Below are 26,172 nucleotides of genomic sequence, written 5' to 3' on the forward strand. Positions count from 1 at the left end.
CATTCTCCCAGTTGCTCCGTCTGATGTATCTGCTCTGATGATGCAACCTTCCACAAAAGCGCCTCTGATATGCCTTCCTTTTCAACTGAGGTTTCCCTCCCACTGTGGTTCACAGGGACCCTGTCAGGCCTATTTCCTGCACTTCTGCCTCCATACCTTCCCCTCCCTCCCAGAACCACGACAAGGTTCCCCTTGTCCTCACTTTCCACACCACCAGAGGATCATCCTCCGCCATTTCCACCACCTCCAGCATAATGCCACCACCAAAAGCATCTTCCCATCAGCATTCCGAAGGGTCCTCTCCTCCATTACCCGACACCTCGTCCCCATCCCACGGCACCTTCCCATGCAATCGCAGGTGTAATATGTTATGTTCTCATGAAATGTAGTGACAGGAAACAGCAGCCAATTTACATGTAGCAAGGACTCAGGAACGACAGAAGAATTACCATATAATCTGTTTTTAGTAATTTTGGTTGAGGGATGATCAATTTTCTCCAGTGTAATAGAAAGAACAAACTTACCTTTCACTACATTAAGACAGCCAAAGTACAGATGAAATGAGGTCACTCTTGTAATGTAGGAACGGCAGCACATCAAACTCCCACAACTAGCAATGAAATAAATGACCAGATAATCTGTTTCAATAATGTTGGTCAGGACACCAGAGAACTCCTGTACACTTCTTTGAAGGATGACAAGATCTGAGGGGGCAGATGGGGCCTCAGATTAATGCTTCACCCAAAGAAATGGCACCTCACCGTGCAGAACACCCTCAGTACTACACTGGTGTCAGCTTAAATTTTGTGCCTCTGGAGTGAAACATGAACCCACAACCTTTTGATGCAGGCAAATGTACTACCAATGGCTGATACCTAATAACCCTACTGTTGTAGATGGGAAATCACGAGTATTACAACACAGCCTCTTTTTTAAGTTCTATTCATCGCATACACTGTTCAATTTTTCCATAAGATAATTGCTGAAATATTATACAAAATATATGGTTACCTGCATCCCACAGCAGAAATCTGAAATATGTTTCAAGGATTAAAATGTGGGCAAAATCTCAAACACAGCAAATTTGAGTAATACTTTTATTTGAGGGTGACAGAACGGTACAAGAGTGTGTGCATAGACTAAGATTCAGAGGTGGAGAGGGAAGAAAAACCCACTCTGGTTACAAACAATCTTTCTCAGTTAGGAGATGGGATGACTGCACTTCTCTAATATCACTAATACAGAGAAAACAAGTTGGAAGTTCTCAACTCAGCCAGAGCTGAAATGCTCAGGTTTCTTTTAACACCACTGACAGAACACATAAATGCAAGTTCTGAGTGCTGAATAACAGTACTATGAGTATTTACAAGATTTAATGTAGCAAACCTTCCTTTTAAAGAACACCTGAAATATATTTTAAGGATTAAAACAGAATACATTTTAACATGTATTAGATGTACACCAATTTTTTTAATATTACCTAGTTCAATCAGCAAAGACCTTTGACAATGCACTAAATAAAAGTCAAATAATTTACTTTTCATCTCCTTTTAAAAGAAAAAGGCTTCAGCAGCTTGGTGTAATAATCTCATCGCATGTTGTAGAGATCACAACAGGAAAAATATTTGAGGGAACAATTATGCTTCACCAAAGGGTATAAGGCTAGATTTGCTCAGTTTAAAAAAAAACAAAAATGTATCACACAACCTCAAAACAAGACGACAAGATCTCCCATAATGCTCTGAACAATACAGAAACTGTACTGAAGTAAATAAACAGTGCAGCAATGTAAAGAAATTTTAAACCAAGAGCACCCAAGACTACTTGGTCTTTCTGGACTCTGTATTGATATCAGTCTGGATTATACTGATTATGGTATTGTGCAACTATAAACCAAATAATAAACCCACTTTGAAAGTCAGGTCCATTTACTAAATACAAAAGAAATCTTATTGTAGTTACCAATGCATGAACTGCTAGTCCTGTTTACAATGCACATTATTAAAAGTACTATTCAGAATATCAAATTGTTGTCAAATGAGAACAGTTGATAGAATTCAGCACTTTTCTAAATTACACTGTAATTTAGTTTTGTAACATTTTTCTTATAGCATTTCTTACACATATTTATTACAGGAGATCAAGAAATACATGTTCATTAATAATCAATTGAACGCTTCAATTTAACATGATTTTTTTTAAATTACAAAAGGCACAATTACTCTTGACAAGCTACCCTTTGTTCAAGATCTCGTCTCAGTGAGATATCATTTCATCCTTTTATCACAAGTTACTCAAGATGCATTAGCTCCTTTCCTGAAGGATTACAATCGAACACAATAGTCCTGCAATATTATTTTCTAGTTTATCTACGGTCCGTTTTACCCATTCTCCGCTTGCCAGCAAAAAGATGCTTTGGTTTAAGATCAAATACATGTCGGTCAGCTTCTCCTTTCTTGCCCATGCGATTCATATCCTGTTGGGAGTTCTTCATCATCTTCTTAACCTTCTTTAGCATCTAAGCAGAACAAAAACATTCAAGTCAAAAAATAGGCAAAAAAAATGACAGTGTTAACAAAAACGTATTCATCTAGCAGCTTTAATGTAGAACATTTCAGGATGCTTCACAGCAGCATTATAAAGCAAAACTCAGACACCTTCCATCACTTTGCTGATGATCGGGAGAGACTGAAAGGGCGGTAACTGGCCAGATTGAATTTGTCTCGTCTTTTGTGCACAGGACATACCTGGGCAATTTTCCACATTGCTGGGTAGATGCCAGTGTTGTAGCTGTACCGGAACAGCTTTGCTAGGGGTGCGGCTAGTTCTGGATCATAAATCTTCAGGACTATTGCCAGAATGTTGTCAGGGTCCATAGCCTTTGCAGTATGGAACACTGGCATCTGTGATGCTGTGTCCTAGGCCCAACCATCTTCAGCTGCTTCATCAATGAACTTCCCTCCATCATAAGGTCAGAAGTGGGGATGTTCACTGGTGATTGCACAATGTTCAGTACCATTTGCGACTCCTCAGATACTGAAGCAGCCTGTGTCCATATGCAGCAAGACCTGCATAACATCTATGCTTGAGCTGATAGGTGGCGAGTAACATTTGCACCACACAAGTGCCAGGCAACGACCATCTCAAACAAGAGAGAATCTAATCATCTCCCCTTGACATTCAATGGCATTACCATCACTGAATCCCCCACTATCAACATACTGGGGGTCAACAGTGACCAGAAACTGAACTGGAGTAGCCATATAAATACCGTGGCTACAAGAGCAGGTCAGAGGCTAGGAATCCTGCGGAGAGTAACTCACCTCCTGACTCCCCCAATGCCTGTCCACCATCTACAAGACACATGTCAGGATTGTGCTGGAATACTCTCCACTTGCTTGCATGGGTGCAGCTCCAACAACACTCAAGCAGCTCGACAGCATCCAGGACAAAGTAGCCCACTTGATTGACACCCTATACACCACTTTCAACATTCACTCCCTTCACCACCGACACACAGTGGCAGCAGTGTGTACCATCTACAGAGATGCACTGCAGCAACTCACCAAGGCTCCTTCGACAGCACCTTCCAAACCCGCAACCTCTACCACCTAGAAGGACAAGGGCAGCAGATGCATGGGAACACCATCACTTGAAGTTCCCCTCCAAGCCACACAACATCCTGACTTGGAACTATATTGCCGTTCCTTCACTGTCACTGGGTCAAAATCCTGGAACGCCATTCCTAACAGCACTGTGGATGTACCTACACCCCAAGGACTGCAACAGGTCAAGAAGGCAGCTCACCACCACCTTCTCAAGGCGAATAAATGTTGGCCTAGCCAGTGACACCCACATCCCACGAACAAATATACAAAGTCAAGATGGTATGTGACATGGAGGGGAACTTGCAGGTAGTGCTGGTCCCATGCTCCTGCTGCCCTTGTCCTTCTAGGTAGAGGTCGCGGGTTTAGAAGGTGCTGCTGAAGGAGCCTTGGCGAGTTGTTGCTGTGCATCTTGTAGATGTCACACACTGCTGCCACTGTGCGCTGGTGGTGGAGCGAATGAATGGTTAAGGTGGTGGATGGGGTGTCGATCAAGCGCGCTGCTTTGTCCTGGATGGTGCCAAGCATCTTGAGGGTTGGTGGTGCTGCAATCATTCAGGCAAGCGGACAGTATTCCATCACACTCCCGACTTGTGCCTTGAGGATAGTGGACAGACTTTGGGGAGTCAGAAGGTGAATTACTCGCTACAGAACTCCTAGCCTCTGACCTGCTTTTGTAGCCACTGTAATTATATGGCTGGTCCAGTCAAGTCTCTGATCAATTGTAACCCCTAGAATGATGTTACTGAGAGACTCAGCTTGGTAATGCTGTTGAATGCCAAGGGAAGATGGTTAAATTCTCTCTTGTTGGAGATAGTCATTGCCGAGCACTTGTGGGGTTCGAATGTTACTTGCCATTTATCAGCCCAAGGCAGATCATCCAGATCTTGCTGCATTTAGGCATGAACTGCTTTAGTATCTGAGGAGTTGAGAATGGTACTGAACACTGCAATCGTCAACAAATATCCCCCTTTTGACCTTTTGTTGAAGGAACGGTCATTGATGAAGCAGCTGAAGATGGTTCAGCCTAGGCCACTACCCTGAGGAACCTTGCAGCCATGTCTTGGGGCTCAGATGACTGGTCTCCAAAAATCACAACCATCTTCTTTTGTGCTGGGTATGACTCCAACCAGTGGAGAGTTTTCCCCCCGATTCCCTTTGGCTTCAATTTTGCTAGGGCTCCTTGATGCCATGCTTGGTCAAATGCTGCCAAGATGTCAAGGGCAGTCACTCTCGTCTCACCTCCAGAATTCAGCTCTTTTGTCTATGCTTGGACAAGGACATAATGAAGTCTAGAGCTGAGTGGCCCTGGCAGAACCCAAACTGAATATGGTGAGCAGGTTGTTGCTGAATAATTGTCACTGGATAGCACTGTCAATGACACATTCCACCACTTTGCTGATGAGAGTTGATTGATGCGATGGTAATTGGCTGGATTGGATTTATCCTGTTTTTTTGTGGAGAGGACATACCTGGGCAATTTTCTATGTTGTCGGGTAGATGCCTGTGTTGTAGATAGGGAGGGGCGAGGCTATGGAAGGGATTTGAAAACCCGGGATGAGTATTTTAAAATCAAGATGTTGCTAGACTGGGAGCCAAAGTAAGTCAGTGAGCACAGGGGCGATGGGTGAATGCGAGTAAGGACAGGGGCAGCAGAGTTCCGGATGACCTCAAGTTTACGGAGGGTACAATGTGGGAACCAGTCAGGAGTGCATTCGAATAGTCCAAGGTTCCTGGCAGCGCGATAATACAAAAGGCCAATCAATATAGTTAAAAAGTATCAGGATAGATTAAAAAATGACAAGCACGTTAATTTTTATATATCTATTCTTAGAATGATCAAATTTAAAGCCCCAAGAATTTCAGAAAATTCCATGTAGGTAATGTTGGCAGAGATAAGCTCTTTTCACTGAAGACAAGAAGCCCAAGGAATGGATAGAGGTGGGTCAGGCAGTCTTAGTGCCATCTCAAATACACTATGAATGGCGATGCCAAACTTTAGTCAATAACCTTCGAGTTTGTCCAAAATAAGTAACGGTATGAGCAAAAACGCAGAAAGCATGTCTCAACTCCTTGTCCACAGTGTAATGAAGAGATGCACAAGACTGAATAAGGACAAGGCATCTCAGCGGCTAACCCCCCGCTCCCTCCACCCTACCACCACACATCCCTTATCCTACTTCCTGAAACCAAGGGTGGTAGTGTTTGAATTGAAAGTGAAGAGATTGCTGCACAGTTTGTATGTGAATGCAATTCCATAATTGAGATAAACTTTATAAATCTTCATTTTCCTTGCAAAGGAAATAAAAGACAAAAAATGCCTTCTGCAAACAAGTCAATCATCTCAAATTGTTAAGGAATATTGAAGGCACAAAGTCTTAATTCCAAAATGATCAAATTTTATCCAAGAAGTTAATCACCACTGGCTCACAGTTCTCCAGTTGTCTGTTTGATCAGTTTCCAGCACATTTCTCTTGCAGATATGTACACAAAATTATTGATGACTGTCTCAAAGTGACTCATGTTTTTGTTTCTGCGGAATTGAGATGAACCACACCACAGCATTTTTATTCTTCATAAAGTACTATTAAACTAAACAGCAATTTAGTTGTGAATTGGGAACAAACCTTTTCATCACGTACACCAGAAACATCACGTGGAGTGCGAGAAGTGCTGCGACTGCGGACTTTAGATGTTGGTGGTTGAGATTCTTCACGTTTGCGTTTTCTGGTGACACTTCGAGATCGTCGCGCTCGTTGTGCATAGTGTGTCTAAACAGGGTATAAAAAAAAAGAGTGGAATGCACACTTATGTAGCTTTTGAGCATTTAAAAGATCTGTAAGATATCTGAACATAATAAACTAATAAGTTGCCACCTTCATTATATACGTTAATACCCAGCTTAAAAATGATACTTTTATTTAAGAAATTTCGGCCATGGAGCATCAATAATCATATTGTTACATAATCAAAGGAATCACACAGTAAGACAACTTACAAGTTGCCAGTACTTTCAAGGTAGGGCACAGTGTGTGACTGTCAAACTACTACATTTCAAAATGGGATAAAAATGCCCCATTTTGACAATTTTCTTTCAATGCTTGCAATATACTTATCAATAATTCCTGAGGCACAATAGAACCTGACTCACTATCAGAGGATAAACATCAGAATTACAGCTAGGAAAATTCACAGTTCCTGCTGTGCTCTGTATAATTGCCAGTCATATTAGCTTTGCATGATATACTCTGACTCTGTCAGCGTCAAAATGTCCCTGCTACTCTGGTAACGAGATAATACAATACATTTTAGAAACTAATATACATGGGAACAAGACATTAGTATGCGCTACCACATTTTGTCAATTCATAGCAAATAGTCATATTGCACCGCTTTTAATTATTTATGATATAATTTAGTTGCAGATTTTCATGCATCTTTTAGGCATGTGCCAAAAGCCATTATCCAACCAAGGGTAATACCACCTCCATTATCTGGGACGAAGCAACTATGTGAATCAACAACAACTTGCACATATAACCAGCTGCTAGAAAGTGCACTTCAGTGGTTAGAGATTAAGCTAAAGTGGGGAAGGAGATAAAACAAAAGGACTCTATATTTCTTCTGCCTTCTTGTGAGGAAGCACCACATTTTGCACAGGGCATCTCTACAAGTACCCCAACAACACCATCAAGACATGGATATATACTGGCTTTGGGCTACAGCAACTAAAGCTTTTCTATTTTTGACATTAGTTCTTCAATTTTAAATAATAGTTATGAAAAGCAACTTTACTTCATCTTTGTTGTCCATATCTAAACCAAGCGATCCCATCTCCTTTTCCAAAGTTTTTCGTTCAATCTGTAAAAATGGAAAAAATATAACAGATTTGTTTTCAAGTTTCCATAAGAAAGCTTTCTTCCCACCCAATTTAGCCATTAATCATTGTCCATCCTTCTGTTTAGAAAATCAATGCTATAATGGTCAAAGAACCAAGTAATACAGCAAGCCATGACTGACCTATGCAACCCAATTCATAACTGGATAACTATCTATATTAACTTAACTGGACTGTCTCCTCTCTGATACATTTAAGGGCCATACATTACATTGGTTATCTCAATCAGTTATCCAGTGGTACAAATTTACAGCTCAAAATTGTACACAATTTATTACATATTGACTACACTTCAAAAAGTACTTCATTGACTGTAGTGCTTTGAGACATCCAGTGGTCATGAAAGGTGCTATATAAATGCAAGTCTTTCTTTCGATTGACAAGCTCACTCAGAAAGGGGGCAAGTACAATCAGTCTTGGAACACATGATTAATGGCTATCTGGGCAAGGTAATTGGATCCATATCCAAACAAGAAGTTTGGAATGACAATCCTACTTGTCTTGTAAACTCAGATAACCAGACAGTGGGAAAACTGACAACGATCACTGGAATGCTGACATACACACAGAACATAGAACAGTACAGCACAGTACAGGCCCTTCGGCCCACGATGTTGTGCCGAACCTTTAACCTACTCTAAGATCAAACTAACTACCTACCCTTCATTCTACTATCATCCATGTACCTATCCAAGAGTCGCTTAAATGCCCCTAACGTATCTGCTTCCACTACCACCGCTGACAGCGCATTCCACACACCCACCACTCTCTGTGTAAAGAACCTACCTCTGACATCTCCCCGAAACCTTCCTCCAATCACCTTAAAATTATGCCCCCTGGTGATAGCCCTTTCCACCCTGGGAAAAAGTCTCTGACTATCCACTCTATCTATGCCTCTCATCATCTTGTACCCCTCTATCAAGTCACCTCTCATCCTTCTTCGCTCCAATGAGAAAAGCCCTAGCTCCCTCAATCTTTCTTCATAGGACATGCCCTCCAGTCCAGGCAGCATCCTGGTAAATCTCCTCTGCACCCTCTCTAAAGCTTCCACATCCTTCCTATAATGAGGTGACCAGAATTGAACACAATATTCCAAGTGTGATCGAACCAGGGCCTTATAGAGCTGCAGCATAACCTCGCGGCTCTTAAACTCAATCCCCCTGTTAATGAAAGCCAACACACCATACGCCTTCTTAACAACCCTATCAACTTGGGTGGCAACTTTGAGCGATCTATGGACATGGACCCCAAGATCCCTCTGTTCCTCCACACTACCAAGAATCCTGTCTTTAAGCCTGTATTCCGCATTCAAATTCGACCTTCCAAAATGAATCACTTCACACTTTTCCAGGTTGAACTCCATCTGCCACTTCTCAGTCCAGCTCTGCATCCTGTCAATGTCCCGTTGCAACCTACAACAGCCTTCCACACTATCCACAACTCCAGCAACCTTCGTGCCATCGGCAAACTTGCTAACCCAGCCTTCCACTCCCTCATCCAAGTCATTTATAAAAATCACAAAGAGCAGAGGTCCCAGAACAGATCCTTGTGGAACACCACTGGTCACCGAGCTCCATGCTGAATACTTTCCATCTACTGCCACACTCTGACTTCTATGCGCCAGCCAATTCTGTATCCAGACAGCCAACTTTCCCTGAATCCCATGTCTCCTTACTTTCTGAATGAGCCTACCATGGGGAACCTGATCAAACACCTTGCTAAAATCCATATACACCACATCCACTGCTCTTCCTTCATCAATGTGTTTTGTCACATCTTCAAAGAATTCAATAAGGCTTGTGAGGCATGACCTGCCCCTCACAAAGCCATGCTGACTGTCTCTAATCAAACTATGCTTTTCCAAATAATCATAAATCCTGTCTCTCAGAATCCTCTCCAATAATTTGCCCACTGCCGACGTAAGACTGACTGGTCTATAATTCCCAGGGTTATCCCTATTCCCTTTCCTGAACAAGGGAACAACATTTGCCACCCTCCAATCATCCAGTACTACTCCAGTGGACAGTGAAGACGCAAAGATCATCGTCAAAGGCGCAGCAATCTCTTCCCTCGCATCCCGTCTGGCCCCGGGGACTTATCTGTCCTCATATCATTCAAAATTTCCAGCACATCTTCCCTCTTAACCTCAACCTGTTCGAGTATATCAGCCTCTTCCACACTGTCCTCACAAACGACCAGGTCCCTCTCACTAGTGAATACTGAAGCAAAGTATTCATTTAGGACCTCCCCTACCTCCTCCGACTCCAGGCACAAGTTCCCTCCACTATCCCTGATCGGCCCTACCCTTACTCTGGCCATCCTCTTGTTCCTCACATAAGTGTAGAACGCCTTGGGATTTTCCTTAATTCTACCCACCAAGACTTTTTCATGTCCCCTTCTAGCTCTCCTAAGTCCATTCTTCAGTTCCTTCCTGGCTACCTTGTAACCCTCTAGAGCCCTGTCTGATCCTTGCTTCCTCAACCTTAAGTAAGCTTCCTTCTTCCTCTTGACTAGCTGTTCCACATCTCTTGTCATCCAAGGTTCCTTCACCCTACCATCCCTTCGGGACAAACCTATCCAGCAGTCGCAGCAATTGCTCCCTGAACAACCTCCACATTTCTGTCATGCATTTCCCTGAGAACATCTGTTCCCAATTTATGCTCCCCAGTTCCTGCCTAATAGCATTGTAATTCCCCCTCCCCCAATTAAATATTTTCCTATCCCGTCTGCTCCTGTCCCTCTCCATGACTATAGTAAAAGTCAGGGAGTTGTGATCACCATCACCGAAATGCTCTCCCACCGAGAGATCTGCCACCTGGCCTGGTTCGTTGCCAAGCACCAAGTCCAACATAGCCTCCCCTCTAGTCGGCCTATCTACATACTGAGTCAGGAAACCTTCCTGGACACACCTGACAAAAACTGCTCCATCCAAACTATTTATACTAAGGAGGTTCCAATCAATGTTCGGGAAGTTGAAGTCACCCATGACAACAACCCCGTTACTTCTGCACCTTTCCAAAATCTGCCTCCCAATCTGTTCCTTCATGTCTCTGTTGCTATTGGGGGGTCTATAGAAAACTCCCAACAAAGTGACTGCTCCTTTCCTGTTTCTGACTTCCACCCATAATGACTCAGTAGACAAACCCTCCTCGACAACCTCCCTTTCTGCAGCTCTGATACTATCCCTGATTAACAATGCCACTCCCCCACCTCTTTTACCTCCCTCCCTATTCCTTTTGAAACATCTAAACCCCAGAACATCCAACATCCATTCCTGCCCCTGTGATATCCACGTCTCCGTAATGGCCACAACATCGTACCTCCAAGTACTGATCCATGCTCTAAGTTAATCACCCTTATTTCTGACACTTCTTGCGTTAAAATAGACACACTTCAACCCATCATACTGGCTGCAACTTTGCCCTGTCAACTGTCTAACCTTCCTCACAGACTCTCTGCACTCGGTATATGCCTGTTCAACAGCTACCCCATCCACTGATCCATGGCTCCGGTTCCCATTCCCCTGCCAAACTAGGAGCTTTAAAAATCCAATATGTGACCTATATTAAGCAAGAACCCACATTTAAAAACAAGACACACAAAAAAAAAGTACTTGCCTTTTTAGCAGTTCTAGGCATTTTGGGACCTTTTTTAGTTTGTTTCTCTCTGGACATCAAGATTCGCATCTTTTTCTTCTCTCTTATCTGAATGGCCAACTGTCTGATGTCTCTCATTTCTTCGTCCTCACTCTCAGAGTCTGAATCATATTCACCTGCTGCTTGTTTCAGTTCTTCTTCTTTTTCTAGCTGTTCGAGTTTCTGAAAAGGAGGATTTACATTTTTTTTTTAAAGTTGGACACCAAATCCTAAATAGGTTAAGATTAACAGCTGACATTAAAAAATTACACCAAAATATACTTTTGTTAGCAAATGTCACCCACTAATTAAGAGAGGGAGAGAGAAAACAGAGAGCTACAGACCCGTTAGCTTTACGTAGGGAAAATGCTAGAATTTATCCTGAAGGATGTGATAAACGGACACTTGGATAATAATGATCTGATTGGGCATTGTCAACATGTATTTATGAATGGGAAATAATTTTTGACAAATCTGTTGTAGTTTCTTGAGGATGTTACTAACAGAATTGATAAAGGGGAGTCGGTGGAAGTAGTATACTTGGATTTTCAGAAGGCTTTTGATAAAGTCCCCTACAGGAGTTTGGTTAGCAAAATTAAAGAACATGGGATAGGAGGTAATATACTGGCATGGATCAAGGATTGGTTAACAGGCAGAAAACAGAGAGTAGGAATAAACGGGTCATTTTCGCCTTGGCAAGCTATGACTAGTGGGTACCGCAAGGATCAGTACTTGGGCCCCAGCTGTTCACCATATATATCAATTATTTGGATGTGGGGATCAAATGTAACATTTCCAAGAGCGCATGACACAAAACTGGTGGGGATGTGTGATGTGAGGAAGATGCAAAGGGGATTTGGATAAACGTAGTGAGTGGGCAAGAACATGGCAGATGGAATACAATGTGGAAAATGTCAGGTTATCCACTTTGGTAGAAGGAACAGATGTGCAGAATATTTCTTAAATGGTAAGAGATTAGAAAGTGTAGATGTACAAAGGGACCTGAGTGTCCTCGTAAATAAGTCACTGAAAGCTAACATGCAGGTGCAGCAAGCAATTCAGAAGGCTAATGGTATGTTAGCTTTTATCGCAAGAGCATTTGAGTACAGGAGTAGTGAAGTCTTGCGTCAATTGTAGTGGAACCTTGGTTAGACCGCACCTGGAGTAGTGTGTGCAGTTTTGGTCCCCTTAACTTAGGAAGGATATTATGCCACAGAGGGAGTGCAACTGGGCCTGTATTCTCTAGAGTTTCGAAGAATGAGAGGTGATCTCATTGAAACCTACAAAATACAAAAAGGGATAGACAGGGTAGATGCAGGTAAGATGTTTCCCCTAGCTGGGGAGTCTAGAACCAAGGGACACAATTTCAAAATAAGGGGGAAGCCACTTAGGACCGAGATGAGGAGAAACTTGTTTACTCAGCAGGTTGTGAATCTTTGGAATTCTCTACCCCAGAACGCTGTGGAAGCTCAGTGATTGAGTATGTTTAAAACAGAGATTGACAGATTTCTAAATACCAATGACATAAAGGGAAATAGGGATACGATGAGAAAAAAGCATTGAAGCGGATGATTAGCTATGATAGTATTGAATGGCAGAGCAGGCTCGATGGGCTGAGTGGCATACTCCTCCTCCTATGTTCCTATGTTATTAAAGGTATACAATTACAAATCACTAGGCATGTGTAACCATGTACATTCTACTTCATTAAAAAAATTAGCTTATTTCAGTCAGTAATCCAAGGACAATTCAATAAACAGTAACACAGGCTGTTTGATTTGCCAGATTAATACACAGAGAACCCTCTGCAGTATTAAGGCTCAAAGAACTAAAATCCAGGTTTGCAACCGAGTGAGATTTATTGTGGTTAGTGTTGTGCATTTTTGGAATTTTTCATGTAGATACTACTAAGAGGGGTCATGTTTGCTGTGGGATATTAGGCACAATTGACAATCTGTAAAGGGAGAACAAGTGTGATAAATGAACCAGTAAGTTAAAATAAAATCATTACGGCCTTGGACAGCAGGATACAGTAATTCACAGAAATGGGCATTAGCAAGGGAGATAGTTGATACTGGGCCTGATTGGTGAGTCAGCACAGGTCAGTGAGGTGAAAGGACCACATTATCTGGTGGTTGATTTTGGCAGTGAGCACTGCCCTGCTAAGCCTTGCCAGCTCCCACTTTCTGTCTGCAAAGCTCTGGGCCATTTTTTTCCCCTATATGCCTGTTAGTTCACTTAAGTTTTTTCCCCGTTATTAGCAGTATTTTGAAATTCATGTATCCAAAGGATTAGAAAACTGGTGGGTTTATACCAATTTGGGGCAACAGCCTTTTTTTCTAACAATAGACTGATGGGGGTTTGGGGGGGGGGGCGCGGGGGTTGGGGGCGAACGGTCTCACCAAACCTCAGGCACAAATGACTTAGGAAGTCGCAACCAACACAAGAAAAGCAATTTCACACAAAGAGCAGCAGAAATGACTGCCCAGGTGACTGCAAATGCAGCAGGTGGCATTGGTTACTGCTGGCCCCATCTATCTCGAGAACTCACAGGAATTAAACCATCTCCCTTTAAGGAGCAATGGAACACGAGTAGGTCATTCAACTGAGTCTGATCAGTCATTCAACTAGATCAAAGGAGATCTGTACCACAATTCCATTTACCCATCTTTACACCACATCCCTCCATACCATTACTTAACAAAAATGTATTGATAACAGTCTCAAAAAGTTAAATTCACTTTAAATCCATAGCCTTTTAGGGATGCGCATTCTGGACTTCCACTAAACTTGGTGTGGGAAAAATTGCTTCCTGATTTCACTCCTAAATGGCCTAGTCCTAATTTTAAGATTATGCCTTCTGGTTCTGGATTTCCCCCATCTAAAGAAATAATTTCTCTATATCGACCCTATCACCCTTGGATTCAACCACCCCTAGGAGAACAGTCTAAAGCTAGAGCCTAGAGAGAACACACAGAGATAGTTTAGATTTAATTACTTCACACATAGGGTGGTGAACATATGCCCATGGAGGCAGATAGTATTTAGAAATTTAATGAATTAATGATATGAGAGATTGGATAAATGGCAGACATCAATTATGTGACTGATCAGCTGAGGGCACAGTATTTCTAATAATCCTATCTTTACAATTCATCCTCCCCCTGCTTTTGATTTTCATCTCTCTTGTTGCTCTTCCTTTATGCTGCCTGGATTTTGTTCTCTCTCTTCCCTTGCTGCAGCCATCTTATGCTTAGCAGGAAAGACCAATGAAAGAGGCCAGAGCTTCTGGAAAAGGCAGGAAATCAGCGGCTTGAAAGAGATGATTCGCTTGAGAATACGAAGAATCTATTTGGTTAGAACAGAAGAGGACCTGTTTGGCTGCTGGCTACATACTATATACCACCAAACAGTGGGATGGAGATGAAGCTGCAAATTTTTAAAAATTCTTTCATGTGATGTGGGTGTCGCTGGCAAGGCCAGCATTTGTTGTCCATCCCAATTGCCCTCGACAATCGAGTGGCTTGAGAGTCAACTACATTGCTGGGGGTCTGGAGTCACATGCAGGCCAGACCGGTTAAGGATGACACATTTCCTTCCCTAAAGGAGATTAATGAACCTGATGGGTTTTTATGAGAATCAATGATAGTAATGGTGCCATTACTGAGACTAGCTTTCAATTCCAGATTTTTTAAAATAATGAATTGAATTTATGAATTCATTGAGTTTAAATTCCACCAGTTGCCGTGGTGGGATTTGAACCAGTGTCCCCAGGGCATTAGCGTGGGCCACTGGATTACTAGCTCAGTAACATTACCACTACGCCACCGTCTCAAAAATGTATAAACAATAGAGTACTATGTTAAATGTGCTACGTAAATTCAAGTTGTTGTTGAGGAGGCAAAGCAAGGGCAACCAAAGCAAGAGATCCCTGCATACCCATAACTAAAGAAAAAGGCTTCTAAACGTCTGCTTCAAAATACATTAGATAATCAAGGAGAATACAGGAAGCGCAAAGGAGAACTGAAAAAAGAAATGAGGGGCAAGGAGAGTATGGGAAAAGATTAGCAGGTTACATTAAAGAGAGCATTAAAGTTTTTTTTTTATAAGGGTAGTCAAATGAAGGGTGGGCTGATTAGGAACCAAAAAGGAGTCATCTTGAGATCCTGGCTGAAGTACTTTGCATCGGTCTTCACAAAATAAGAGGGTTCTGCCAATGTCAGTGAAGGAGGAGCAGGTAGTAAAGCTAGAAAGGATAACAACAGATCAAGAGGTACTAAAAATGTTGCCAGCATTCAGAAGTATAGGAAGGGATGCATCCTAAGTTACTGAAGAAATAGTCTCTGGCCACAATCTTTCAATGTCCTTGGGTATGGGAGTGGTGCCAGAAATTTAATGCTGTGAGGTGATACATTTTGAGAGGAAGATTGTGGAGAGGCAATATAAAAAAAATGAGACAATTTTATAAGAGATGCAGTTACAGACACCAGGGGCTCACATACACAAACCTTTAAAGGTGGCAGAGCATATTGATAAAACTTTTAACAAAATATGAAATATATTTATAAATAAAGGCATAGAATACAAAAGCAAGGAGGTTATGTTAAACCTTTACAAATCACTAACAAAGACACAGCTGGAGTATTGTGTCCATTTGTGGGCAACAGAGTTTAGGAAGGATGACAAGACCCTTGAGAGGGTGCAAATTTGCTAGAATGGTACCAGGGATGAGGGACTTTAGTTACGTGGAGAGACTGGAGAAACTGGAGTTATTCTCTTTAGAGCAGAGAAGGTTAAGGGGAAATTTAATAGAGATATAGTAACCAGAGGATGTGGATTTAAGATAATTGGCAAAGACGACCAGAGGGAAAATGAGGATAATTTTGTTCTTTCACACAGCGAGTAACGATGACCTGAATGACTGGTGGAAGTAAATTCAATAGAAACTTTCAAAATGAAATTAGTTGCTTGAAAACAAAAATATTTGCCATAGGGTAAAAGCCAGGACGTAGGATTAACTATAAAGTTCCTTTATAGAGCCAGCACTGGCACAATGAGCTGAATGGCATCCTTCTGCACTGTAAGATTCTATTATTCTATGCTTTTCTCTATTCAGAGTAAGCTGTCAGGGAAGAATTCAAAGTTTGAAATGGATTATCTCCACAATCTAATGCTATGGAAACAAGTGCCAAGGCTGAGAACTGCAAAGCAACTGATTTTTAAAGACATTTTTAAATTCCTCAAAGTGCATGAATTAATTTTGATGTTAAATAGCAAACATCACTGATAGTGTCATTAGTAGTTACACATTCTCTTTCCATCATGGAGCAAAACCCAGTCCTAGTTGTGACTATTGTTGTTTAGTTTAGTTTAGAGATACAGCACTGAAACAGGCCCTTCGGCCCACCGAGTCTGCGCCGACCATCAACCAACCACCTATACTAATCCTACACGAATCCCATATTCCAATAACATCCCCACCGGTCCCTATATATTTCCCTACCACCTACCTATACTAGGGGCAATTTATAATGGCCAATTAACCTACCAACCTGCAAGTCTTTGGCATGTGGGAGGAAACCGGAGCACCCGGAGGAAACCCACGCAGACACAGGGAGAACTTGCAATCTCCGCACAGGCAGTACCCAGAATCGAACAAGGGTCCCTGGAGCTGTGAGGCTGCAGTGCTAACCACTGCGCCACTGTGCCGCCCGATACATTAATGTTGAGTTATGAATCTCATTCTTCTCATCGCAAAGGGATTTACAGGATGATCACCACAAGGGTAACAGCATAACTGTGATTGAGAACAGATTACCAATTCCACTGATTAAAAGTTAGAGCAGCCCATTCATTGTGAATGTATTTAAAGTGTAGAATAGTAATAAAATTTCAAGTATATACAGATCACTGAAAAAAGCTTTAACAAGCCACAACATATAGCAAAGTAAAAGCAAAATACTGCGTATGCTGGAAATCTGAAATAAAAACAAGAAATGCTGGAACCACTCAGCAGGTCTGGCAGCATCTGTGAAGAGAAGCAGAGTTAACGTTTTGGGTCAGTGACCCTTCTTCGGAACTGACAAATATTAGAAAAGTCACAGGTTATAAGCAAGTGAGGTGGGGGTGGGGCAAGAGATAACAAAGGAGGTCTAGATTGGACCAGGCCACATAGCTGACCAAAAGGTCACGGAGCAAAGGCAAACAATATGTTAATGGTGTGTTGAAAGACAAAGCATTAGTACAGATTAGGTGTTAATACACTGAATATTGAACAGCAGCAAGTGCAAACCTGAAAGAAAACAGTGGGTAAGCAAACTAGACAAACTAAGATGAAATGAAATAAATGCAAAAAAAAGATTGTAAAAAATGTAAAAAAAAAAGAAAAAAATAAGTAAAAATGAAAGTAAAATGGGGGGCTATCATGCTCGGAAATTATTGAACTCAATCTTCAGTCCGGCAGGCTGAAGTGTGCCTAATCGGTAGATGAGATGCTGTTCCTCGAACTTGCGTTGATGTTCACTGGAATACTGCAGCAATCCCAGGACAGAGATGTCAGCATGAGAGCAGGGGCAAGCAACCGGAAGCTCAGGGTCCTGCTTGCGGACTGAGCAGAGATGTTCCGCAAAGCGGTCACCCAGTCTGCGCTTGGTCTCCCCAATGTAGAGGAGACCACACTGTGAGCAGCGAATACAGTATACTACATTGAAAGTAGTACAAGTAAATCGCTGCTTCACCTGAAAGGAGTGTTTGGGGCCTGGGATAGTGAGGAGAGAGGACGTAAATAAGCAGGTATTACACCTCCTGCGATTGCAGGGGAAGGTGCCATGGGACAGGGACGAGGTGGTGGGGGTAATGGAGGAGTGGACCAGGGTGTCGCGGAGGGAACGATCCCTTCGGAATGCTGACAGGGGAAGGGAGGGGAAGATGCGACTGGTAGTGGCATCACGCTGGAGGTGGCGGAAATGGCGGAGGATGATCCTTTGGATATGGAGGCTGATGGGGTGAAAAGTGAGGACAAGGGGAACCCTGTCACGGTACTGGGAGGGAGGGGAAGGGGTGAGGGTAGAGGTGCGGGGAATGGGCCGGACACGGTTGAAGGCCCTGTCAACCACAGTGGGGGGAAATCCTCGGTTGAGGAAAAAGGAGGTCATATCAGAAGCACCGTCATGGAAGGTAGCATCATCAGAGCAGATGCGTTGGAGACGGAGAAACTGGGAGAATGGAATGGAGTCCTTACAGGAGGTAGGGTGTGAAGAAGTGTATTCGAGATAGCTGTGGGAGTCGGTGGGCTTATAATGGATATTAGTAGCAAAGTAATACTGCATTGTTGATGTTTCCAAATAGGTTTTAGTTTGTCCATAAAATCACTCTGTGAAGTTCTGATTACTTGTTGAAACAGCAAACAAATTAAAATCAAAACATAGAATACAATTCTAACTCACCTTCATAATTTCAGGGTCAATGTAATCAGCTATGTTATGACCTTCCCATAATTCAGGGATCAGATCTTGCTTCTCAGATTCATTCATCAAATCCCAGTATTCTAAGGAATGAACAGACACTATTTACTGAGATGTAAAGATAACCACACAGCAGTACTATCAGCAAGGAGACAAGTCAAAGCTCAAACTCCAGTCACCTGGATATTCTGTGTTTAGCGCGAAAGTAATTTTACCAATGTTGCTGGCAATGTCTGGAAAGGATTCCTTTCCATATTGCACTTTCTGATGTAACCAAACAGCAGCATTGAAAGATGGCCTTCAAATAGATACTTTAAGCTTGTTGAAAGTTCATTAACACAAATTATGTTATGGAAGTACCAAGTTATCTGATGTCAGTCATCAGAGGACCCTCAACAATTCTGATCATTTTGTTATCCTAGACCAGGAGACAGCCATATTTAATGGACAAGCACAACAATGGACACCTGAGCATACACCATGAGAGCAGCCCAATGGATAAGACAAAATGTTGTGAAGCTTGACTGAATTCTCAGCTTGCTGTAATTACAAGGTCAGAAGCTAGTATTCATACGTTTGCATCGAACATCCAACAAAAGTTGCTTTTCTTTATGCTCTGTTCTTTCTGACCCCACTTATTAACAAATTACCCTACAAATCTGTTCCTAAAATCAATGTTGAAAAGTAACTTTGCATCTGCTCCGAATTAAAACTTTGGTCATTTTATATCTACTTTCTGGAGAATACTCTTTTAATATAGGACAATTTATAAATTTTAATGGGAATAAAGCTCCACAAATATGCAAAACATCATTTTTAATTTTAAAAGCTATTGTTTTATGAGTTGGACATATACCAATTGGATAATACAGAACATTTCAAATAATTACTTACTCTGGAGGTCCAGGACATAATCGTCACCCATCTCCAATTCCAAGTCCCGTTCCTGTCAAAGAAAGCATCTTAGATGATGAAGTCATTACAGAAATTTGGATCAACTGCTTACAACCGAAATCCTCACTAACCAATTTACGTTTTGGCGCATCCATCTCCATTTTTCTGCGTTTAGAAGCTCCTTCAGGTATCCAGGGCGGCCTCTCCTAGACACGTACAAGACAAAATATAATCTTCTTCAAAACAAGTTTAACTAGAGACATCTGAAAACACAAATTTATGTACTGTAAACTGGGAAGGTGTTGTGTATAAAGAAATAGGATCAAGAGCAATAAATTCAGTGGGTCAATGTACTTAATCATACAGTGCAAGCCACATAGCCCAAGGTGGCTCTTGGTTCAATCCCTTGTCTGCAATATTTCAGCCAGGGTGACAATGCCACAAAAAAAAAGCTGGAGCCTAAGGCTAGACAAGAAAAAAAACGCCAGGATATCTCCCGCACTTTGCTCTGCAGTGATCCTTGTCGGAAATACGCAAGCGTGAACACCAAATGAAGACATATGACTGTCATTCAAGCAGCACACTCAACATTTAAGCTTAGACAGAGAGAAAGGACAGTTGGGCAAATTACCTGAAAATGCTGCTAATGTAAAACAATTTTCTATCACATACATAGTATCAAAAATCACACTTTTAGGACCGACAAAATGGAAAAGCTATGTAGCCTAGAAGTAAAACAACAGACATATTGAACTTAAAAGCAGGGGGCGGGAATCAATCACAATCACAGCTCACCTTACCACAAAATTAAACCACCCATTTAAAAATTTATATTGAAGAACTGTTGCACATCACATGATTAAAAAGTCACTGCAGGTGATATAACAGAAAAGAACAATGCCTTAACTCACCTTTTGGTCTCTCTTTGATGGGACAGCTAGATGGAGTCTGTTCAGTAAATCATTCACCTTCTTGCCTTTCATTTTGCTATCGACACGGTGAGTGAGTAGCCTATCACAAGCCTAATAATATATAAATTATAGGTCAGTTTTAACAAACTTGAAGATTGCATCTTCTAAAGCAACAAATTCTCGGACAATAAAAACATTTAAATGCCCACGTAGTAACTCTATCAGTTAGTTAACAAGCCTTTGGATTACTAATCTTAATCAACCTGCTGGATCAGATAGCCGGAGGCAGTTTACTCCAGTTTTTCAAAAGTTAACTGAAAATAACAGCAGCAGATAGCAGCTCTTGCAACTGCTACTTCCAATTCTACTTCTGAATCCTGCTGCCCGCATCAAACCCCCTTCGAAGATTAACAGCTCGACCTCGCTCACCCTCAGGTCAGGTCACTTCACCCTACTCCCACAAAAGGAAGGGAGGTAGCAAGTCTCCAGCTCAAGTATTTTCTTCAGATTGTAATATCCACGGATAAGGCCAACCAGAACAAGTTACCTAAGACAATACTGAATTATAATTGGGTGGAAATGTCCTTTCAGCCTCATTAACATGACAAACCAATTAAAAGGTTAGTGTTACATATAATACAACACCCAACTTTGTTAATGTAGTAATCCTATTCTTTCTGCTACTGGCACCCAGCAAATTACTATGTAAATTTTATACCCAAAATTGAAACAAGAAATTGAAACACTAAGAAAAACTCACCTCAGTTTTAACTTTAATGACCCCCTCCTCTGTCAAAGTACTTGTCTCTGTTACAGTGATTCCTTCTGCTGTAAAATCTGCAAAGATTTTCTGTAAGAACAGATAAAGCATAATTGCGATTAAATAATCATGGTAGTTCAATCTGGACAATGTGATCCTGCACCAGGAGTCATCCATTCTCAATCTTCAAGAGATGGCTAATCTTAAGCAGCATTTGATTAAGATAAAAGTGGATACAAATGCGGGTGGCAGCTTCAGAAAGGCTGAGAGAAAGTCAACTAAGGCCGCTGAGCATTTACTGCAAAAAGGATCAGACAAGCATACCTCCCCAGTCATTTTCAGGGACCTTTTAGAAACTGTCTCAAGTCCTGCAGACTGTACTAGGCCACTTCAGAGGGCAGTTAAAAGTCAAACACATTACCGTGGGGCTGAAGTCACATATAGGCCATCCTGGGCAACCACAACACTACCATACGCAAACATGCAAGTATGCACAGAACACTGCACAATTATCAGGAAAATACTGTCAACCAACATGCCAAATAAGTGGGTTTTTTTAATTAGACCCATGAAATAGTATGGGCCTACCGTAATAGATAATACTATGCTGAGGATAGGATAAGGCCTTCACACAGCAGTATATTTCATGGAAAAGAATTTAGCTCAAGTACATACAAGTGACTCTCAAAATAAAGTTTACATTTTACTTCCACAAAGTCAAAAGAAGCAGACCCGTAACCCCCTGCACCTAACAAAAAGGACTATACACTTATCCAGAAATAGGGGACGCATATATGCAGTAAATGATGGCTTTAACACTGCATGGCATCACCTAAAAAAGGTACTGACCTTCTGCTCTTCAGAAAGTTCATCTATCTTCTTTACATCAGATTTATTTGCAACAATAAGAAGGGGCTGAAACAATAAAGTAAATCAGTGAAATGAAGTAAACCAACTTTCTTCCATACAAAACATTGATTGAGAAATCATCTATAGAATTACAGTGATTTACAACACAGAAATAAGTCATTTGGCTCAACAGGTCCACATTGGTACAGTCCCCATCCCATATCATGGGCACATTCATGCGAATGCAATTTGCGGCAGACAGTAAAACTATCTGAATGAAACTATCGAAAGACCACATTTTCCAAATGCCGCCTGTAGTTGCTAACAAAGCAAACAACTGATGGATACTGCAGGAAGGGTTCAATCAGTTGTTTGCCCCATTCATTGTTATCCACATACAGGAGGCACTCAAAGTTGAGATATTGGGCAACTTCAATCAACTGTGAAATTCAGCGGGCAGTGAAGAGTCAACTGCATTGCTGTGGGTTGGGAGTCACACAGCAGATTTCTTTCCAGAAAAGACATGAATGAATCAGATGGGTTTTTATGGAAAACCAGTTGTTTCATGTCCATCATTACTGATACTAAAATTTTAAACCTAGATTTATTCAATTTATTAGCAGAATTTAAATTCGCCAGCTGCTGTGGTGGAATTTGATTTTGTCTCTGGATCATTAGCCTAGGTCTCTGGATTACTGCTCCAGTTAATAAAAATACTATGCTATTGTTCCCATTAAAGTGATGGGGACCATATTTATCCTCCACTGCAGCGTTAGTCTTAACGCCATTTTCATGCAAATATCTTAATACCCCTTTCTTTCAACCATCCAAAGAATTAAAAGCCTAAACTAAGTTTTATATATAGTCATTTGGTAGTACAGAACTTGAGTACTGCTGAAAACAGAGACATTTTGTTGAAGCGTTTCATCTTGCACGCTTCAGGACATCTCGCAAGAATACCGATGTAAGGGAAAGCAACAAATTTGTACTGTATGAGAAGAGAGTGCAGATTGGTTGGCAAGTGGACTCTGCTTGGTAGATACGTTGCCATGGGGTAGGCACCAGTTTATGGTGACTGGCAGTTAATTGCAAAGCCTGGCAGTTGACTGCCAGTCACCATAAACTGTTTCATTCTCCATGGCAACGCCTCTACCAATCAGAGTCCATTTGCCAACCAATCAGCAATCTCTTCTCATACAGTACAAATTTGTTGCTTTCCCTTACATCGGTATTCTTACAAATTGTCCTGATGAGTGCAAGATGAAAAGCTTTGACAAAATGTCTCTGTTTTCAGCAATACTTAAATTTTATATGTCAAAATTAAGATTTTACCTTATTGGCAAAGAGAGGCTGAATGTTTCTGAAGAGTTCCAGCTGTGCTTCCACAGTGTGACCACACTGTTCAGACACGTCCATCACATATAGAACAGCAGCACGGAGGTGAGCCAGCGCAGTGATCGCTTGCATCTCAATGGTATTCCGCTCCTCCAACGGATGATCCAAAATACCTGGAGTATCAACCACCTAATTCAGGAGAATTATCACCATTAATGCCAGCCTTTCATCAGTTTTATTTTTCATTTAAGAATTGACTACAACATTACCAATAAACAGCAATCATATCAGACAAAAAATAAAAGCACATCACCATTTTACTCTAGGGTAGCAAGCATTTCAGTAAACACTTGCAAAAACTGTGCTAAATAGAAAAGATGATTTTTGTTTTTAGAAAAGGATGACACCATGAAACATTCGCAGCTTTATATTGATATATACAGAACACTGTTATGTCTCATGGTGAACCAGCACAAAGCAGAATTTCTTAGCAACTAAACGCAGGAAAAATCCTGAGGGTAAGCGATTATCAATGAATCACTGCTATTATTAAAAACATTAACCAATTTCTTTAATGGTCTCTAAAACCAGGACAGCCCCCCAATAACAACCCTCATTACCACATTAAAGTTTCACTGCATGCGAATGCAATAGGCATCTCATCACCTCGGATAGAATATTTTGATTAATCAAAAGACAGTGTTAGAACCATTGCAAATACAAAATTAGGAATAGTAGTCATCCATTTGGCCGACATAATCATGAGAAGGCAGCATCATTCTCTTAAGTTGGCTCTGCCATTTTGCAAGCCATGCAAACTATCTTTTCAATCCCAATTCTCTATTTCTGAATGTTCTTGTTTTCCATGTAAATATCCATCTTCTTTTTAAAAACTTGATTAATTCTGACCTTCTCAGCAGTACATTCCACATTCTCTCAATCCTTCAGGTGGAAAAAAATGCTGATTCACATTCAATTCACCTAAGATTATACACTTCCCCTTGATCTAGATTTGCCTGCTGTGGATGAATGAGCTGCTCCGCATATAACCAGTCAATTCTTGTCTTTATTTTAAATACTTCAATTTCCTTAGCTCCGGATCTTGTAACCTGTTTGTCCAGTCTCTCATCACAGCTAAGTCCCTTCACATGCATCACTCTTCTTCAGGTGAACTGCCCAGAACTAAATACAATACCCACAAGATTCCTGCAGGTGAGGAAGGACATACAGCCCACCTTAATTCATCCATAGAGAAGAACCCTACAATCCCCCACCTCGTCCCCAATGCTGTATAAAATTATTTCTTAACTGACTCCAACTATGTGCCTCCACCACTCTGCCCTGAAATCTATTCCAGATGCTGATCACTCTCTGCATTTTAGTCTCAAAGTTATTTTCTATTTGAACTTGTACTCTCCTGTCCTAACAAAATCTGATCAGCTCCTTAACTACTGTGTCAATCCCACTGAGATCGGTTAACTCAGTCAAGACTGTAGGTCATCGTGTAACATTTCAAAATTTACTGATGATACCAAACTCGGAGGTGTGGCAAACAGGAAGATGATACCAATCAATTCAGGACACAGACAGGCTAGCAGAATGGGCCGACAAGTGGCAAATGGAATTTCACAAAGAAGTGAGAGGTGATGCATTTTGGCAGAAGGAATGGGGAGAGGCCGTATAGATTTAATGGCACAGTTGCAAAGAGTGTGCAGGGGCAGAGGGACCTGGGGTGCACGTGCATACATCTTTGAAGGTGGTAGGACATATTGAGAGTGGTTAGAAAAGCATATGGGATCTTTGGCCTCATAATTAGAAGTACTGAGTACAAAAGCAGGAAGTTATGCTGAACATATATATAAAGCTCTGGTTAGGCCACAACTAGAGTAATGCATCCAGTTCTGGTCACCACACTTTACGAAGGATGTGAGGGTCCTTGAGAGGTTGCAGAGAAGATTTACCAGAATGGTTCCAGGGATGAGGGAATTTAGCTACAAGGTTAGGCTTGAGAAGCTGGAACTGTTCTCCTTGAAGCAAAGGGGATTGCAGGGAGATTTGATAGAGGTGTACAAGATTATGACATGGATATGATAGACAAAGAAAAACTGTCCCCATTAGCTGATGGTACAAGGAGTAGGGGACACAGATTTAAGGTTTTGGGCAAGAGATGCACGGGTAATGCGAGGAAGAACATTTTTTACGCAGTGAGTGGTAATGACCTGGCATTCACTGTCTACGAGGTGGTGGATGCAGAGGCAATGATTTCAAAAGGAAATAGGATGGGCACTTGAGGGATATAAACTTGCGGGACTACGAGGATAGAGCTGGGGAATGGGACTGACTGGATTGCTCTGCAGAGAGCCGACATATATTAGATGGACCGAATGGCTGCCTTCCGTGCCGTAAATAACTCTGACTTCTGGCGTGTATGACCTTCACTGAGTCATTGGGGAAGCTTGGCATAATTAATGTTTGACACATACACAGTCCCACTGATAAAATTAATTCTAAAATCTATCTGCAATGGTGATCATAGAATCTTTCAGCACAGGAGGCTGCCATTTGGCCCAACATGCCCGTGAAACAGCTATCCAATTAGCCCCACTCCTCTGCATTTTCCTGATAGTCCTGAAATTTTTTCCCCAGGTATTTAGCCCATTCCCTTTTGAAAGTTATTATTGAATTTGATTCCACCACCCTTTCAGGCGATGCATTTCAGATCATATCACATTGCACAAAAGAAATTCTCATGTCACCTCTGGCTTGTTTGCAAATGACCTTAAATCTGTATCCTCTAGTTAAAAATCCTTCTACACTGGAAA

At 41.5% G+C, this 26,172-nt stretch overlaps 1 protein-coding gene across 1 annotated transcript in view; it reads right to left on the reverse strand.

Moving 5' to 3' along the window:
* Positions 1-1,083: 1,083 nt before the first annotated feature.
* The window catches only part of gtpbp4 (GTP binding protein 4), a 52,249-nt gene continuing 27,160 nt past the window's right edge, over positions 1,084-26,172 (reverse strand). Inside the window, exons 7-17 of the mRNA XM_068014969.1 lie at positions 23,348-23,539; positions 22,016-22,081; positions 21,167-21,256; positions 20,407-20,517; positions 19,627-19,701; positions 19,496-19,547; positions 18,584-18,684; positions 11,121-11,321; positions 7,401-7,466; positions 6,233-6,376; positions 1,084-2,518 (exon numbers count right to left, since the gene is read on the reverse strand). Of these exons, the coding sequence (XP_067871070.1) occupies positions 2,366-2,518; positions 6,233-6,376; positions 7,401-7,466; positions 11,121-11,321; positions 18,584-18,684; positions 19,496-19,547; positions 19,627-19,701; positions 20,407-20,517; positions 21,167-21,256; positions 22,016-22,081; positions 23,348-23,539 (1,251 nt within the window). The 3' untranslated portion in view covers positions 1,084-2,365. The remainder of the gene's footprint in view (positions 2,519-6,232; positions 6,377-7,400; positions 7,467-11,120; positions 11,322-18,583; positions 18,685-19,495; positions 19,548-19,626; positions 19,702-20,406; positions 20,518-21,166; positions 21,257-22,015; positions 22,082-23,347; positions 23,540-26,172) is intronic.

Source organism: Heterodontus francisci, chromosome 2 (genome assembly GCF_036365525.1).
Source record: "Heterodontus francisci isolate sHetFra1 chromosome 2, sHetFra1.hap1, whole genome shotgun sequence".
NCBI classification, from domain to species: Eukaryota; Metazoa; Chordata; class Chondrichthyes; order Heterodontiformes; family Heterodontidae; genus Heterodontus; species Heterodontus francisci.